The sequence below is a fragment of the Macaca fascicularis genome, chromosome 2 (assembly GCF_037993035.2).
Source record: "Macaca fascicularis isolate 582-1 chromosome 2, T2T-MFA8v1.1".
Taxonomy (NCBI): Eukaryota; Metazoa; Chordata; class Mammalia; order Primates; family Cercopithecidae; genus Macaca; species Macaca fascicularis.
Genome location: NC_088376.1, coordinates 155,713,736 through 155,731,569, shown reverse-complemented (window position 1 = coordinate 155,731,569; position 17,834 = coordinate 155,713,736). Strand labels below are relative to the sequence as shown.

At 48.1% G+C, this 17,834-nt stretch overlaps 1 protein-coding gene across 14 annotated transcripts in view; it reads right to left on the bottom strand.

Moving 5' to 3' along the window:
- The window catches only part of MGLL (monoglyceride lipase), a 136,525-nt gene that overhangs the window by 22,294 nt on the left and 96,397 nt on the right, over nt 1-17,834 (bottom strand). For 9 of the 14 annotated variants that reach the window (XM_005571787.5, XM_074033215.1, XM_074033210.1 and 6 more), the window contains 2 exons: nt 10,848-10,984; nt 9,457-9,567 (listed from right to left, as the gene is read on the bottom strand). In XM_005571787.5, coding sequence (XP_005571844.1) covers nt 9,457-9,567; nt 10,848-10,984 — 248 coding nt within the window. Of the gene's footprint in view, nt 1-4,262; nt 4,341-9,456; nt 9,568-10,847; nt 10,985-17,834 lie in introns of all 14 variants that reach the window. The other 5 variants (XM_045385602.3, XM_074033212.1, XM_074033211.1 and 2 more) reach the window with 2 other exon arrangements.

Sequence of the window (17,834 nt, the reverse complement as noted above, 5' to 3'; positions counted from 1 at the left end):
AATTAGAATCGGACGGAAGGTGGCAAGCAGTGAATTCTCAGTGCACATCAAGGGCACAGGGCCCATGCTCAGTACCCTTGGCAGAGGGCAAGGGCACTCATGGGCACCGAGGAAGCACCTTCTGGTGCATTGGGCACAGTTTCCCGATTTTTTTCTTTTTTTGAGACATAGTCTTGCTCTGTTGCCCAGGCTGGAGTGCAATGGCACAATCTCGGCTCACTGCAACCTTCACCTCCTCAGTTCAAGTGATTCTCCTGCCTCAGCCACCTGAGTAGCTGGGATTAAAGGCATGCGCCACCACCCCTAGCCAATTTTTGCATTTTTAGTAGAGACGGGGTTTCACCATGTTGGTCAGGCTGGTTTCAAACTCCCGACGTTGTGATCTGCCCGCCTCGGCCTCCCAAAATGCTGGGATTATAGGAGTGAGCCACGGTGCCCGGCCAGTCTCCCGATCTTTATAAAAACCCTGGGAGGTGAGGCTTCATCTCCACTGAACAGGTAAGAAAATGGAGGCTCAGTACCACGAGGTCCATGGGAGGGGCCCCGGGCTGGGGGGCCACTTTATGTTCTTATGCCACATGGCCTGGATTACTCTGTCTCTGTCGCTGTCTGTGTCTCTCTCCACAAATGTGACCCAGAGCTCTAACCTTCCCGTGGGTCTCAACATCAGCGGCCGCTGATGTTCTTTTGGGGGACAAGATTGCTGTGCTTGCCCACCCTCCCTGTAGGCCAGGGCTAAACCTTCCTGTGTCCTTGGCCTGCACAAGTGTGGCATGACCGCCCACCACGATTGTTTCTCAACCATCCAGTATCAGGCAGACAGCAAAAAACGGGCTTTTCTCCTAAAGGGCTTTGCTCCACGTACATGAACCTATTCAGAGTTCCATGCGGTCAACTCCCCTTTTCTCAAATGTTGGAAATCAGTAATTCCTTCTTAGTGCAAAGGTGGCAGCCCCCTGCCTCTGAGGAGGAAGCTCACTGCCCTCCAGCCTTGGCATCCAGGCAAGCAGATCTCATTCTGCAGCTGCCACTGTGCCAGGTGCTTTGCTGAGCCCTGGGGTCTGACTTTGACCGTCTAGTGTAGAAGCATGTGGCAGCCTGACTTTGATCACTGTGCAGGGGCATGGTGTGTCTGCACAATCAGAAGCCTTGCAGCGTGGCCATGATGGGTCGGGAACATTCAAGAGTCCAGCTGGTGTCATGGGCCAGCTCCAAAAACAAGCCTGGGAAAGGAAAACTTGGAATTCTGGGAACTCTGCACAAGGATTAGGGTATTTTCAAACACGGATCAAATGTCTGTGAACTCCAAGAATTGGGAGCTCATCTGCATTGGGATCTGTGCTTTCAAAGGTTAAAACAATCTAAAAATGAGAAAATGGAGTGGATCAGTGCATAAAGGCAGTGGGCTGTGGCTCTGTGGCCTTCACTAGACTCTGGCTGTGTAAGGACGAGTGTTCCAGGGCCTCAGCTCTCTCCTCCAGCAGTAGTGATCAAGGGCCACACTGTGAGGGAAGACTTTTGTGTTCCACAGTTATGAAGAACTCACTTCTAGATATTCTGCTGTTCTCAGTACCCCATCACTTCTGCCTGACACTGACAGTGTGTGTGTGCATGAAACACCACAAACACCTCCTCCCAGTGCTGCCCTGAGAGACTCTGATTGTATCGGCTGAAGTGGGGCCCTGGCATCAGTGCCTTTTAACAATTCCCTAGTGAATCTGTGTGCAGCCAGGGCAGACATGGGGCTGCCAGCTGTGGGGGGATCCCCGCCATGCTCAGGAACTGCAGCAAGGCTCTGTGTGACAGGATGGTGTGCAAATGCCAGGTTTGCAGGCGCTGCTCCCAGGTCAGCCCACCTGCCTGCTGGGGCCCGCACAGCCTTCTCAGGGACATGGCTGTTTTATGTAAGCCAGCTTCCTACCCATTCCCTGACCAGATGGCTCAGAGCCAAGAAAAGGCCCAGGGACCCAGCACCTCAGCAGTGCCTGCCACAGAGGTGAAAGCAAGAGACCACCCAGCATCCACGCCATTTCGTTCAAGCCCACCACCAGATTTCTCATTGTGCCACCATTTGTGTTTTGGGGACCCACCACCTGATTCTGCGGGGACCTGGGCCCGGAGGTGCCGGTCCATTTTCAAGATCGGTCATTTGTGAAGACAGACTTACCTTCATCCTTGAACATATGTTTCTGCAGCTGGCACCTTTTAACCCAAAAGTTTTATACCAAAAAGCAACAAGGCCTCTACTTCCAGGCTCTGGAGAAGATGCTGACAGCTTAGGATCAGCGCCTCAAGGATCAGCACAGCTTGAGCCATCCTTGAAGTGGTTTCACAGGGGATGGGGAAGGGGGAACAGAGAGCCAGAGAGAGCCTGCCTCCAGGAGAGAATTACAGCAAGCCCTATTCTGTCCTCTCACCCAGCAAGCCTGATTTTCTTCCTCCATGAACAGAGGAACTTTTGCAGTTAAAGGAAGCTTTTAAGAAAAGAGCTTCATAGGAAAAAAAAAAAAAAAAAAAAGAGGAGAGCCACTTCCTGAGACGTATTTGCTTTAGAAAATGAACAATGCAAGGGGCTGCTCCCTGGAGGGAAGGAAGCGATTCCTGGCAGCGGAATGCCTCACCATCCCCTTCCAGGTACAAAAAGCCAAGGCCCGGGGGCCTCCCCCTCCTATAGCTGTGAATGATCTATTGCTGAAAGCGCAAACAGGAGATGTGGGGAGAGCACATCCTGCTCAGGAGTGGAGGCAGAAGGTGACTTCCGCTGCATGCATCCAGCTGAGCGCTGGCTGCCCAAGGACTGATGGGGCAAGCAGCCACCTTGCTCCCCTAAAGGAGCTGCTGCCAGCAGGTTCAGGATGAGGGAATGCGCCTAAAAGGACAAGCTTGTAACAGTAAAACTCCTGTGGCTGATAGTGTAGATGAGGCACTGGTGTCCTAGTGATAATAACTGGTTGTTCTATCACGAATGTAGACGGAGGAACACGCCCTCCAGGAACGCCTGGTGCAGATTCTGCAGACTTTTCCCAGTGAATGTGCACACAGGCGTGTCCTGGCACTAAATCCCTAGGAATGCCACCCCAAGAACAGAAAGATCTCAGTGCATAGATGGTTGCTGAAGCCCTGGGTGCAAATTACACCAGAGAGAGTGTACAAAGAGGCAGGAGGGGACCCAGGTGGATATACCATTCACAGGAAAGGTACAGAAAGAGAAACCCATGAAGGAGACTTCTAGAGTCCTGGGATTCCCTTAAAACGATCTGTAAATCCCTGTCTTCCCAGGAAGATGGAACCGTCTGTACTGTTCTGTTCCTTCAATCCAGTTGGCATATGGCAGCGGGCACAGCACACCCATCCCAACATCCCAGGGCCTCCCTGCTCAGTGTGGTCCTCACACCAGCAGCACCAGTGGCTCCAGGGTCACCCGGCTTCTGGGTCAGGGTCTGTAGCTTTGCAGGGCTCCTGGGCATTCGTGTGCGTGGTGAAGTTTCAGGGGCTGGCAGTGTGTGTGTCCATGAAACACCACAAACACCTCCTCCCAGTGCCGCCCTGAGAGACTCTGATTGTATTGGCCGAAGTGGGGACCTGGCATCAGTGCCTTTTTAAAGTTCCCTAGTGATCCTGTGTGCAGCCAGAGCAGAAGTGCTTCTGACAGGCACTGGCTAGGATGGGGGTGCACATGTTCATGCAGGGCAAGCTGCCCTTTCAAAGGAGCCACCATAAGAGATGTTTGCATGCCCTGACCTTCAGCTCTTTTTCTAAAATTGCATAGTAAGTTCCAAGCCACATTCCAACAAGACTCAATTGTGTAGAGGCAAAACTTTTAATGATAACTTCACGGCTTAAAAAAAAATTAAGTGTTTAGCCTCTTCCCCACAAAAGCCCCAAGAAAGAGGAGAGCTGCCACTCAGGGGCAGGATGCTTTGAACAACCGCAAAAGAGATCCCCTTTCCCTGCCGCTCGTTTAATATTTGTTGATTTCATGAGCCTAATCTCTCTTGAAGGAGGAAAGGGTAGGATGGGAGTAGAAAGAGCTAAGCAGAGGAAGTAGATTGATTGTGCACGAAGGAAGGCAGAACGGTTGAGCAGGGGACACTGAGGTCACATGACGAGGAAGCAGCGGGGAAGGAAGGAGTCATGGCAGGTCCCACACCTGGATGGATCGCATTGCCAAGGTTGATCAGATGACTACTGCTCCCGCTCTCCCACAACCTCCACCCTGAGCTGTGAGCATACCAGGGAAGCCTCAGAGGGGAGTTGCTCACCCAAAAAGGATTTGGAATCCAAAACTGTAACGTTCTTGATGCCTTTTCCATCGAATATTTCAAAATCCCCGAATAATCCTACAAGAGCATTGAGAGAGCCTTGGATCCAGCTCAGGAGAGAGGAGCCCCTGCATGGCTCCCCCATTGAGGTGAGACCCCCTGCACCTGCCCCATGACCCTGGCAAAGCCAGGTTTGTGCAACCACACAGCTCCCAATTATGCCAGCTCAACTCAGACCCCAAGGGTCATCGCCTGAGGATAAACTGGGACCAAAACCCATGACAAATGGCTACACAGTCACCGGACCCCAACCCTGGAAGAGACAGGTGATGAAATGGAGAAACCAGACTTGGAGACATGAGGCAGGCACATTTGGATTTGAACTTTGATCCTGAATCCTTGAGAAAGTCTATGATCTCAGTTTCTTCATCTATAAGACAGGGATAATTAAACTAATTCTGATGGGATGCCGGGAGAGCCGCATGAGACCCCACTGCCCTGGAGCAGGTCCCTAACTCTCTTCCTGGCTTCTGGCCCTAAGGAGAGGCCCAATAAATAGGTGTTGGTTGACTGAACGAGTGAGCAAATGTCATTCAAAGTAGAGGCTTCAGGAAAAGCACGTGACATGCAGCTTTGCAACAAATGATGCAGTCACCCACAAACAGGGCAACTCTCCCACAGCTGAAGTCAACATCTTGATGAGCAAGAGGCTTGAGGGGCGTTCCTGCTGCACCATCGTGCCTGTCACTTTAAATACTAGAGACAGGCACAAATGCTTTTATTGATCCAGAAGGTTTTAATGGCTCCCTGTGATCATTTCCAAGTGAATTTCACTTCTGCCAGTGAAAGCCTTGCCATGAGGAAGGCAATTACAGATGCTGTTTCCTAAGTGGCTCCCCCAGGCTGACCTGTGCACAGGAGGCTAGGACCCTCCTGCCTTCCACGGGGCGGCACTATGACAAGGGTCATGGGACGGCCATGCGGGGGACACAGCAGGGACCCTCGGGGTTGCACCAGATTTTCTTGAGAGCGAGAGGACACCTTAAGGCCGTCATAAAATACAAAGTGCTGTGATCCTTTGCCAGTGACCCTCGCTGGGAAGGCCAGGATACTTGTTTTCTGATAGATCAGGGGCTCACCAAAGATGTGTGGCAGGAGGCTTGCTAGGAAGACAGCTGGTTCCTGGAAGCACAGGTGTCTAGAAAGCCCAACACCTAGCTATTAGCTATTAGAGAGCAGGTGCCCGCAGGACAGAGGAGAACTAACCCCCATGGTGGCTCATTGCTGCTGCCTAAAGGGCCAGTGCATAGCTAAGTTCTGGGATCCTGGGTCCAAATTCACCTGAAGCTTGAAAGAGTGGCCATGTTCAACTAATTTCCCCTCCATCCCTGCAACCTCCCACTGCCCCAAGGGCCTTCTGGATTCTATGGCTAAAAACAGATGAGTGACATTCAGATGGGAGCGGGCTCTGTCAAGGGAAGCTGATCTCAGGTGTGTTTTGGGGTGAAAGGGAGTATCCTGGCACGCTCGCTGGCCTGAGCTCGTGCTCAAGCTGACCTTGAGCAAGGCATTTGGCCTTGTTTCCTTGTCTGTAAATGGGGAATAATTTCTCCTCCTTCCAGGGCAGTGCTGGAGAGGAACGGAGACAATGCATGTCAGGCACCGAGTACTGGGCTCCCAGTGGCAATCCCCTTCTCCCCACTGGGCGAAGTGCCCTTCTTGGTGGGGAGTGGAAGTATCTTGAAGCACTGGCTGACTCCTGCATCGCTGCCCCGGGAACCCAAGGGCAACCTTGGCAAACAGCGAGAGGTCATTTAGAACGATTACTCCCGGTAGGCTGAGACCCCCATCCCTCAAGCTTAGCCCAGGGGGATTTTTCTCTCCCAAGAGGCTCCCAGAGAAAGGAGGGGCCCTGCAGCCTGCAGTTGCTCCTGAGTGCTGTCCCAGACAAGTAAGGGTGGGAAATCTCGAGGGGCGCCTGGAGCTTGACACTCTTCCAGCTGGGGGGCCACAGTTCCACCTCTGTAGCCAGGCACGAGCCGCGAGCCACGGTGAAAACCCCACGGAGCGACCTCACAAATAGCCAGATTTGTTCTGATGCGTGGAGGGTTCGTTTCTGAATTTCTGCCTCTGCCACTTTCTCTGCGAAACCACTTTCTCAGCAGAGACAATGTTTGGGGCCCCCCATCCGTCCTCATTGTCTCATCTCCAGGCTAAATATATCCCAGCTTGTTGAAAACCAGCATCCACATAAGAACCAGATGGTGGCGAGATTTAGGAGGGTGGGGGCGATCTGGCGTTCTCACATTGCAGGGGGTGGGGGCTGGCTGTCTTCCACAGGCCAGGCTGTACTCATAGACTGGGCGTCTCATGCTGCCCCTTACTAACTGGTGGAGTTGCTCTAGAAGGCGCCTGGTGCCGGGAAACTGTTGAACGGCTTGAGGGATTGAGCACTGTCTGAGGAGTCAGGAGGCTGGGACTTGACTCTGCTCTGCTGCTACTCACAGCCACACTCAGGGAAGCCCCTCACCCCCACCACCAAACAGATTTCCCATCCAGAACGCAGGAGGGAGGAGGTGGGCTCTAGGAATTGTTCCATCATTGAGGCTCATAAGAGCAAACAACTGGAAATGACCCCAGGGCACCCTCCCTAAACCAGGACCTATCCCTGCAGTGGGACCCGTGGTAGGTCCTGATGGGGAAGGAGCACCAAAAGGTTGCTAAGTAAAACCACAAAATAAAACCCAAAACCCACAAAAACAAACACACCAACCAAAAGAACAAAAGCAAACACAGAGTACCCCCGACATGCATGGCGCAAGCTCCCATTTGTGTGAAGAAGAAGAACAAATGGAGTGAGCGTTGACGGGAGATGCAGAGACTTTCGCTGGTACCATGGGTTGCTGCCCATGCCAACGGGCAGAGAGACTCTCCCTGCATCCTCTTTCATATCTTTTGAATTTTGAACCATAGAAACGTCTTATTCTTAAAACTTTTAAATGACATTAAAAAATAGATCCTGTGAGACTTTCAGGAAGGTTGTCAGACAAGACTAGAAAATGTGCCAAGAGTGATGAAGCCTTCCAGGGGCAGGGTGGACGAATGCATCATGGACTTTGTCAGCCAAAATTGCCAGAGATGCAGGAGCAGCAACAGATTTCAGGGAGTGGAGGCTGGGCCCTCAAGTCTGGGGCAAAGGGAAACCTAATTTGTCTTGTTAATAAGAGGAGACCTGTGTTCCCCCAGGGGCAGCTGGCTCCTGATGTCACAAGGTGATCCATTAGCACAAGGCTTTGAAAGGTCACAGAGGTGGCCTTGCCCAGAAGTGCCCCCTCCCCTGGTCAGTATGGAGCCCAGGAGGCTCTGGGAGGAAACCTTGTTCGTTCCACCTCCAGGACCACCTGCCAGGGTACCCATGGTGCACTTTATCTGAAAAGTCCTGCAGTCCCTGGCTTTTTTGTAAGGGAAAACACTGATTGCAGAAACATCCACTTTCTCCCCTGGGGAAATATCCTAGATGTGGAGTGGGCAGCCCTGGATTCAAACCCATCACAAGGGCTGCACAATCCTGACCAGCCATTCATCCTTCCTAAGCCCAGGTTTTCCCATCCGGAAAGTGCTGCTATAACCTGCTCCTGGGCTGGAGGGGAGTTAAGTGAGAAAATGCCTGGGAGAGGAGCATAGTGCATGCCTGGCATTGGCTGAATTTTGCAGACCTTCATACAGCAAATCTCATGGAACACAGCAGGAACGCCCTTGATGCTGAGTCTGGGCCTGCTTATTCTACTTAAATAATTAGAACCATAGTCACGGGAGATGTTGAGTAGGTCATGCCTCCCCCGGCATGTTCCAATGATGAGGTAGTGCACATCCAGGCATTGTGATGCTAAGGGACCTCGATCACTCTGTGACAGACCCCTGGTACTGTCCCACACTGCACTGAAATTCACTCATGATAGTCGATTTCAGTAAGTCCGTGATTTCCTTAAACTGGAGTAAAATTCAAATGAGATATCATCCATCTCTCTTGCAAACTAAATAAATCATCATTCTCTGGCTAAACTATCAGATAGTCCCTGATTTCTCTTTTGCCAAGCCCAGCCCCATTTCAGATGGCTGAGATTTTCTGTATTTAATTGAAAGACTGTCTCTAGAGCCAGGAGCAAGTCTGTGGTCATGGGCTGAAGGAAACCCTTTGAGGATGTTGTTATAAGGTTTCATTCCCTGTGCTGTGTTGAGGAGAGTGGGGTGGGGGAATAAGAGCTAATGTCATTATTTAAATGATCCCATAGTCCATAGGGTAAGCCTGTGGAGGATGGCTGCCCAGCGCACCTGGCACCATGACCTACTGCCTCCCCTCTTTCTCTTTTGAGAGTCTCTGGAACTGGCTCAGGAGGCAGCAGCCCCTGCCCAGCACTGGGGTGAGACTGAGGATTCCCTGTGGATACATGGATTCTCCACCCTCACTGGGGCTATGCATTTACCTTAAGTCTGATGCCCTCAAGGCCGGGTCTAAACCAATACCTTGTCAACAAGCCAGAGTCACAAGCAAGCAGCCCTGCTGAGGCCACTGGTTTCATCTCGTTTCTCAGGGAGAGAAAGTGCCTGCTCCACCTCTAGGTATCATTGGTTGGTTCATTTGCCTTGGCAAAAGCAGCCCAGAGTCCCAGCACCTAACGGGGTATGTCATTCCTGTGGGTCATTCCAACCAGGAGAACAAAATGACGGATCCCTCACAGTCAGAGGTCGAAAGTGCCTGGGGCGGAGGAGCGCGGCAGTGAATGCGACTCCGTACTGCAGTTAGGAGTACCTGCAGTTCCTCTCACTGCTCACTTTCTGCTGAAGTTGGCAAATAGTCAATGAAAAACAGCCCAGGCCTTGAGTGTGACTTGTTAACAAATGTGACTTTGCTGGACTAATAACAAGTCTAACCTCTTCTCCTTTTAAAGTTCATCAACAAAACATGCACAAACAGGAAGGCATTATCCTTTGTCTTGGGGGAAAATGGCACCTGCCTTTAGAAATTACAGAACCCCGGTGGCAACAGTGTGGGATATTTGTCCAAACCCTTATGCAATACTGTCTGAGGTCCAAGGATGGCCTTTGGCCCTTTTACACAGACTCAGGCTACAAATGGAAGCCCCATGTCCCGGGAAACCTGCAGGAATTCGTATAGACCGGAAGGTCCTTTTACCTTGAAAGTTGTTGCAGATTCAGGATTGGCAAGAACCAGAGGTGAAATGAGTACCATGCCGGCGAAGTGGCCCGGCCTTTCTGCGGCCGTGAGGATGGCGATGGCACCTCCCTGTAATGCAGAACGGGCAGAGCTGCTGTGTTCGGCTTGCAACAGCGCACACAATTCTAATAAACATGACCAATGCCATAATTCTAATAAACATGACCAATGCAGTCCTCTTAAGCTGCAGTCCTGGCCAAGAGCCCTGAGGAGGACTACCTTGGAAGAGGCACCATCAAATGTTGGATCAACTAGATCTGCAATTATTTTATTACACATGTTTTTTTCTCTGGGTTTTCCAAGAGCAAACATTTCAGAGAGTTATAAATAAGGTTCCTGCCTGTGGGCCGCAAGTTAAACAATAACACATTCCCACTTCATTTCAAGCCCAAAGCTGGCGGAACCCCAATTCATCATCCCGACAGGCTTAATAGGAGGGTTGTTTTCTTTCTTTTTTTTTTTTTTGCTGGGGGGTAATGTGATCATAATAATAGATTGCTATACTATACTTTTTCCTGGTTTAGTAAAGGTCCTAGAAATTTAAATTCCAAGAAAAATGGGAGTGAATGTGGATGGTGCTGGAGAGAGGCCTCACCTGTTTGCTAAAGCACAAAGGTGCTTAAAAGCAAGGGTTGCAACTGCAAATGCTCACAGGGGCTGGGCAGGTAAGAGAAACTTAAGGACAGAGCCAGGCAGTGACCAAGGGGCGAGAGGCAACGCCTACCCTGGTGAAATGTCCCCAGGGATATAAATTCAAGCAGTTCGATACCTCTTGGTCAGCCAACCAGCCTACTTTTTCTGTAGGTAGATTTGACCTGGAGGCTGCCAGTTTAAGGCCCCCGATTTAAGATTACATTTGCTCCGTTACATTTTAAGACGATATTTGCTCGATTTACGTATTTAAAAGGTGGAAGGAGTTGGAGTAAGCTTTAAGGAATTTTTTCCAAGGGGACCCTTTGTCCCTAGTTATCATTCAATTCTGAAAAAAGCACACAAGGTTTGGGGACATTTCGTGTGCTTCTTATTGATGAAGGAGCTATTCCCCCTCCAAGAAGTGGCTCTTAGTAGCCTCACTATGAAATGGCACCAAGTGGGCCAAAGAGCGTTGAGAAAAAGATCAGTTTTCCAAAAGGCCACATACTCAAGCTGCTCAGTCAGGACCGGCTGGCAGCCTCCCTTGTTTCCTAAGCACGGAATCGCCCAGGAACTCCAAGTGCAGGGCACAAAGGGAGACATCATGCCAGCAGGCAGAGAGCGGGGGGAGGGGCGGGGAGTACGGGCCACCCCCTTCCCCCTGCAAGGCTGGAAGCCAGGGTGGATGTGATGTGGGTCTTCTGTGGTCTGCTTACCATGGAGTGGCCCAGAAGGAAGACAGGAAGCCCAGGGTAGTCTTTCTGCATGGAATCCACATGCTGCAACACATCTCTGACGAAAACGTGGAAGTCAGACACTACCATCCTCTCCCCTTCGCTCTGTCCGTGGCCAACTGGAAAGGAATGGGAGATGAGAGAGAGCTGCAGTTACCAGGTTGACTCCTGCCCAAGCCCAGAGGTCTCCTCACTGCAGTCACCCGCCTCTCCTGAGCGCCTGAACGTGTCACCTCATTTTAACTATTTCTGGCCACTCTTGAATGTTGGAATTCTTCTCTCCCACTTTTTATGGATTATGAAACTGAGGCACAGAGTGGTTGAGGAACGTGCCCAAGATCACACCACTAGGAAGCGACGAGCCAGGGTGTAAATACTACAAAGCCTCCCTTGGGGTTGGTTTCCAAGGAAGGGAAAAAGGATAGGTGCACAGAGAGCCTCAGCATGCCCAGTTTTCTGCAAAGTGGCCAGGAGTAAGACGAAGACGGCTCAGAATTTTCCTGCGTTTTCCCTGTTCCTTGCCTCTGGCAGCTGTGCCTGAATATTGGCCTTTCACCAGGTAGAGTGGTACACTTAGCCCCTCATCTTACAGCTTTATGTGAAGATAACATGACGAACATAAAATAATATGCAGTCATTGGGTGTGCTTGCCAGAAAGCTCTCGACGAAGCTGCAGTGAAACTAGGTCACACTCTCTCCCTCTTGGGTTTAATCTGTCACCTATTTGTGCTGTTCACCCCCTTGTTCTTTCCTCAGGGCCCTCCACTTTCTCCCTCTTTGAAGGACATCAGTCGCTATAGAAACAACTCACTGGCTGTGGCTTCACATTCAGGCTGAAAGCAGCTGTGATGGTTTGAAAATTGCAAAAAAGAAAGCGCTTCTGGAGAACTGGGACCACACAGCCAGAGGGGCTGCCCAGACCTTCCCTGCTGAGAGCCTGAAGCACTCATTAAGCCTCTGCCACCTCTGGGGAGGCTGCTGCACTAATAACGGCCACCACCTGGAACTGACAGGCTGCCCAGACCTCCAGCTTGGAGACCCTCCTGCTGTCAGGCCCCGAGCTCCCGTGTTTCCCACTGGCCCGTCCCCCGCACCCACCTTCCCAGCCACCATCCCATGGTCTCTTTGACCATCCCACTGGGCCCGAGGGTCCCACTACCCTCTCGGCAACATTCCCGTTTTCCTTGCCCTTCTGAGTAGTTTTCTCTTTTAAAATTTATTTTTACTTTTTACTGTGCTATCATATCCATAACATAAATTTTGCTGTTTGAACCATTTTTAAATGTACAGTTCAGTGGCATCAAGGACATTATTGTGCAACTCTGTACTTTTTCACCTTCCCATGCTGAGACTCCACACCAATTGATATGGGTTGACTTGTGTCCCCCAAATCCATATGTTGAAGCTCTAACCCCCAAGATCTTGGAATGGGACCTTATTTGAAGACAGGGTCTTAAAAAACGTGATTAAGTTAAATGAGGTCCTTAGGGTGAGCCCTAATCCAAATGACTGGTGTCCTGTAAGGAGAGGGGATTACAACCCAGATAGAGGGAAGATTATGTGAGGATGCAGGGAGACGGCAGCCATCTACCACACAAGGAGAGCGTGCAGGAGAAACCAACCCTGCTGGTGCCCTGATCTTGGACTTCCAGCCTCTGGAACTGTGAGACAATAAATGTCTGTTGTCGAGGCCCCAGTCTGGGGTCCTTCATTATGGAAGCCCTGGCAAACTCATACTAGCTATTAAACCCCAACTCCCATTTTCTTCTTACTCTCTCTTCCCCCACACCCCTGGCACCCTCTATTACACTTTCTGCTTCTATAAATTTAACTGCTCTAGGGACTTCATTTGAGTGGAATCAGGTCATATTTGTCCTTTTTGTGTCTGGCTTATTTCACATAGCACGGTATCTTCAAGGTGCATCCATGTAGTCATGTATGTCAGAATTTCCTTCCTTTATAAAGCTGTATCATATTCCATTCTGTGGATGGACCATGTTGCGTTTATATATTTATCTGTCGACGGACATTTGGGCTGTTCCCACCTTTTGGTTATTGCAAATGATGCTGCCGTGAACATGGGTGTGCAAATCTCTCTTCAGGTCCCAGTTTTCAATTCTTTGGGGTAATACCCAGAAGCGGTGTTGCTAGGTCAGATGGTGATTCTGTGTTGAATTTTTGAGGCATGATCCCCCATATCCATGTGGAACATCTCTCTGCACACAGCCCCTACTCCTCCGCAGGGGCTGCTGCTCTCACTCTAAAGCCTGAGGCCTGGCTGCACACAAACGCTGAGCCAAGGCAACACCAGGGCTGCCCAGTGACAGGCTCCCTCTTCCCACAGGCTTGGTCTCCAAACAAATTCATCTGGGCATCTCTTCCGTATGTTTCTATGCTCCCAAAACTTGCAATGCTACCTAATAATCCTGGGGACATAGTATCACTCATCTTTTTTGAAAACAAGGGGACAGTCCAAAACGGCCCTCTATATTGGAAGCATCCCCCTTTCTGATTCCAACCACTCCCAGCCCAGCCTGCTCCCCGTGTCAGCTACATCCCTGTCCTCCCTCCTTCATCCACAGCCCTCAAGCCGCCCTCTTCCCTCCCTCTTCCCCTCCCACTTAAGGGGTGATTCACACTCATGGCCCTTTCCCCACCTACATTCTCTCTCCAGCCCTAGAGGCTCCATGCAACCCTCAGCTGAGTCCACCCCAGTGGGCCTTTACCCCATCCTCTTCTGAGCTCGCTCAGCACCACATGCTCCTGCTGACCTTGTCATGGGGTGCGCCTGGAAATGGACTTCCTCGGCTCTCCTCCTTCTTATCTGGCTGTGTTGTCTTTGTCTGTTTTCCTCCCTGGCTAATTTCTGTACTCATTCATTCATTCATTCATTTTTAATTTAAAAATTGCATCTTAAAAGACACTCGATTCACATGGTACAAAATCAAAGTGATATGAAAGGTGTACACTGACGGTCCCTTTCCCACCTCCTCCCATCCACCCAATTCCCCATCTTCCCCTAAACTCTTCTCTTAGTGTCTCAGCCTCTTTATAAGCAAATGCAAATACAAATACAATTCCTGATTTTTACCCCAGTCCTAAACACAAAGAAACACAAAACAGATCCTGCTCTGTGTGGGGCTTTGTTCACTCGACGCTATATCCTGATCTTCCAACGTTTGAAATAGGGCTCCTCCCCAGCTTCTTACTACAAAACTTTCAAATGAACAGAAACACTGAAAGAATACGTTATCATTTTATTTGCTGTATATATACACATTTATGAATATAAAAATGGCTGAATCTTGTAAAAGTAAGTTGCAGGCTGGGCAAGGTGGCTCATGTTTATAGTCCCAGTGCTTTGGGAGGCCAGGGTGGAAAGATCGCTTGAGCCCAAGAGTTCAAGACCCACCTGGGCAATATAACGAGAGATCCTGTTGCTAAAAAAGAATTTAAAACATTAACTGGGCATCGGTGGCATGGTGGTGCACACCTGTAATCCTATCTACTTGGGATCACTCGAACCTGTGAGGTTGGGGCTGCAGTGAGCTGTGTTCACACCACTGCACTCCAGCCTGGACAAAAGGGAGACCCTATCTCAAAAAAAAAAAAGGAAAAACAGATAGTGAAAGAAAGAGAAGACAGAAAGAAAGAAAAAGAAAGAAAGAGAGAGGGAAAGAAAAGGAAGGAAGGGAGGGAGGGAGGAAGGAAGGAAAAGAAAGCAAGAAAGAAAGGAGGGAGGGAGGGAGGGAGGGAGGAAGGAAAAGAAAGCGAGAAAGAAAGGAGGGAGGGAGGGAGGAAGGAAGGAAAAGAAAGCAAGAAAGAAAGGAGGGAGGGAGGAAGGAAGGAAAAGAAAGCAAGAAAGAAAGGAGGGAGGGAGGGAGGGAGGAAGGAAGGAAAAGAAAGCGAGAAAGAAAGGAGGGAGGGAGGGAGGGAGGAAGGAAAAGAAAGCAAGAAAGAAAGGAGGGAGGGAGGGAGGAAGGAAGGAAGGAAGGAAGGAAGGAAGGAAGGAAGGAAGGAAGGAAGGAAGGAAGGAAGCAAGCAGGCAAGCAAGGAAGGAAGAAACAATGGACAAATCTGGGTAAAGGATCTACAGGGGTTCTTTATACTATTCTTGCAAACTTTCTTTGAAGTTGAAGGTACTTCCGAATAAAAAAGTGTTATAAAAATAATCCATAAGTACTATAACATTTCACCGTAAACACTTCAGCATGCTTAGTGACATTCTCTTCATAACTATAATACCATTTTCCTGCCTAAGTAAATTAGCAATAACTCTCTAATATCATCTAATATACAATCTAAATTCTAATTTCCCAGTTGTCTGCAAGTATTTTACAGCTGGTGTTTTAGAACCAGGATGCAAAATTCATATGCTGTATTTGTTTGCTATGTTTCTTTAGTCTTAGAGAGGCCAGGCTAGTAAATGCCCCACATCCTGTATCTGACTGTTTCCCCTCATGGTGTCATTTGGCTTGTTCCTGTGTTCCCATTCATTATCAAGAACTTCCCCTCTTCCTCAACACAAATGTACCAGGCTCACCTTATACTTTCCTTGTCCCAGACTTGGAATTAACCATTTCTCCAGGGAGCTCCAGTTCCTTTCAGTGTTTAAAAATCAAGATTTAAAGTTGGGAGTGTCCAATGCAATCGAGGTGCCCTTGCTTTCATGCCCTTCATTAGGCAGAGCTGGAAAACTTAATTCTTTTTTTTTTTTTTTTTACGTGAGACTTAAGAAAACTTAATTCTTAAAAAACATGTGTCCATATAGATATTTTCAACTATAAATCAATGTTCTGGCTAGGCGCAGTGGCTCATGCCTGTAATCCCAGCACTTTGGGAGGCCAAGATGGGCAGATCTCTTGGGCCCAGGAGTTCGAGACCAGCCTGGACAACTTGGCAAAACCCCATCTCTACAAAAAATACAAAAAATTAGCCTAGCATGGTGGTGCACACCTGTAGTCCCAGATACTCAGGAAGTTGAAGTGAGAGAATCGTTTGAGCCCAGGAGGTCACGGCGGCAGTGAGCCATGATCGTGCCACTGGGCTCCAGCCTGGGCAACAGAGCAAGGCTGTCAAACAAACAAAGAAACAAACAAACAAACAAAGAAGTAGAAATCAATGTTCTAAAGTTTTCTCTTACCTTCTATGATTTTGTATTTTATCTATTTTCTTTGGCACTGAAAATCTTGGTTCCTAATAGCATTAACATATTTACTTGTAGCATAGTGTCAAAATTACAATACCAACATTGCCACCAATAATAAGCCTATGGCAAGAAGCTAGAATCACTTTGCATTTTTTTGTCTTTAGAATATAGTTCAATAATAAATGACCAGAGTATTCAGTTTGAAGTTCAAATTCTTACAAACAGGTTATAATTATTTTCTCTGTGTGCTTATGTTACTAATTTGATAATTAGATGCATTAATTTCAAATTAAATTTCTTTCCAATTATAGGTTTTTCCTTTTTGCTTTTCAATTTAATTTTCTTTTCCAAATATGAGAACATCTACCTGATACAATGGTCAGAAATATATTAAAAAATTCTTCCAGTGAAGTCTCACTTCTACCCCATCTCCTCCATTTCCCCGCTCGTTCCCTAGGGTTAATCATTCTAATTATTTTCTGTTTTTTTCTCTAATCATTTCTTTTTGCAAAAATAAGAAAACTACCTGTTCATCCGTCCATCCATCCATCCATCCATCCATCCATTTATCCATCTAGTCTATCATCTATCTATTCTCTGTCTAATCTATTTATCCATCTACCCATCTATTCTTATTTTTCCTCCTTTGTTAGTTAAAAGATAGTACGCCACATATCCTACTCTGAAACAGTCTTTTCTATTTCTGGATTTCTACCAGGTCTTTTTTTTCCCCCACGTTTAACATATTCTGGAGGTCACTCTGTGCCACAGACCCCAGACCTGCCTCCATTCTGCCTTACTGCTGCGTAGTACGCCTCTGTGGGGGTGAACCGTAGTTTCTTCAAGCACTCTCTCATTGGAAACATTTGGATTGTATCCAAGCTCTTATTTATTAAACACTTGGCTGCAGTGGATAAACTTGGACTATTTTATGTCATCTGCATGTTGGTGTATCTTCAGGGTATGTGCCTAGATGCAGGATTGCTTAGCTGAAATGTAAATGCATATGCAATTTTTGTAGGTATTACCAAATTCCCCTCCGTGTGGGAGTGTCGCATTTCACTCTGTGAGTGAGATGTCGGAGAGGGTCTCTTTCTCTTGGCGTGACCAGCAGACTGTGTGTTTGACATTTAGGTTTTTGCTCTTATGACAGGAGACAAAGTGGGGTTGAACATCTCAGATTTTAAGAGCCATTACTTCTTTTTTAGTAAACTGAGTATTCACATCCTTGCTTATTTTTTTCTGTGGGGGTTTTGCATCTCTTCTTGACATTTAGGAGCTCTTTGTACATTAGTTGGTCATTTGTCTTTTGGCTTTGTTTACGTTGTATTTAGCCAAGCAGAAGAATTCTTACTTTTGGTTTCTTTTGAGATTCTTATTTTTGAATAGTCAAATTATCAGTCTTTTCATTTTATGGCTTCTGAATTTTGATTCTTGGTGATAAAGGCCTTCCCCACTCCGCAGTTACAAAAGAATTCAGCCATATTTTCTGTGACTTATATTTCTTTTGCAGTATAATATACATGACCTAAAACATTAACCAGTTTACATGTACAGTTTAGTGGTATTAAATACATTCACATTCTTGTGCAGCCATCACCACCATCCATCTCTAGATATAGTTTCATTGTTTTACATTCTAATCTTTGACCCATTTGGATTTTGTCTTGGTGTCGGGTAAGAGACAGCCATCTTTTACCAGACTTTATTTCAATTCAGAATATTCACCACACATAAAATGAACCATGTTAAAGTGTACCAATTTAGTGGCATTTAGTGTATCTACAATGTGGTTGCTACCACCATCTCTATAGGAAGTT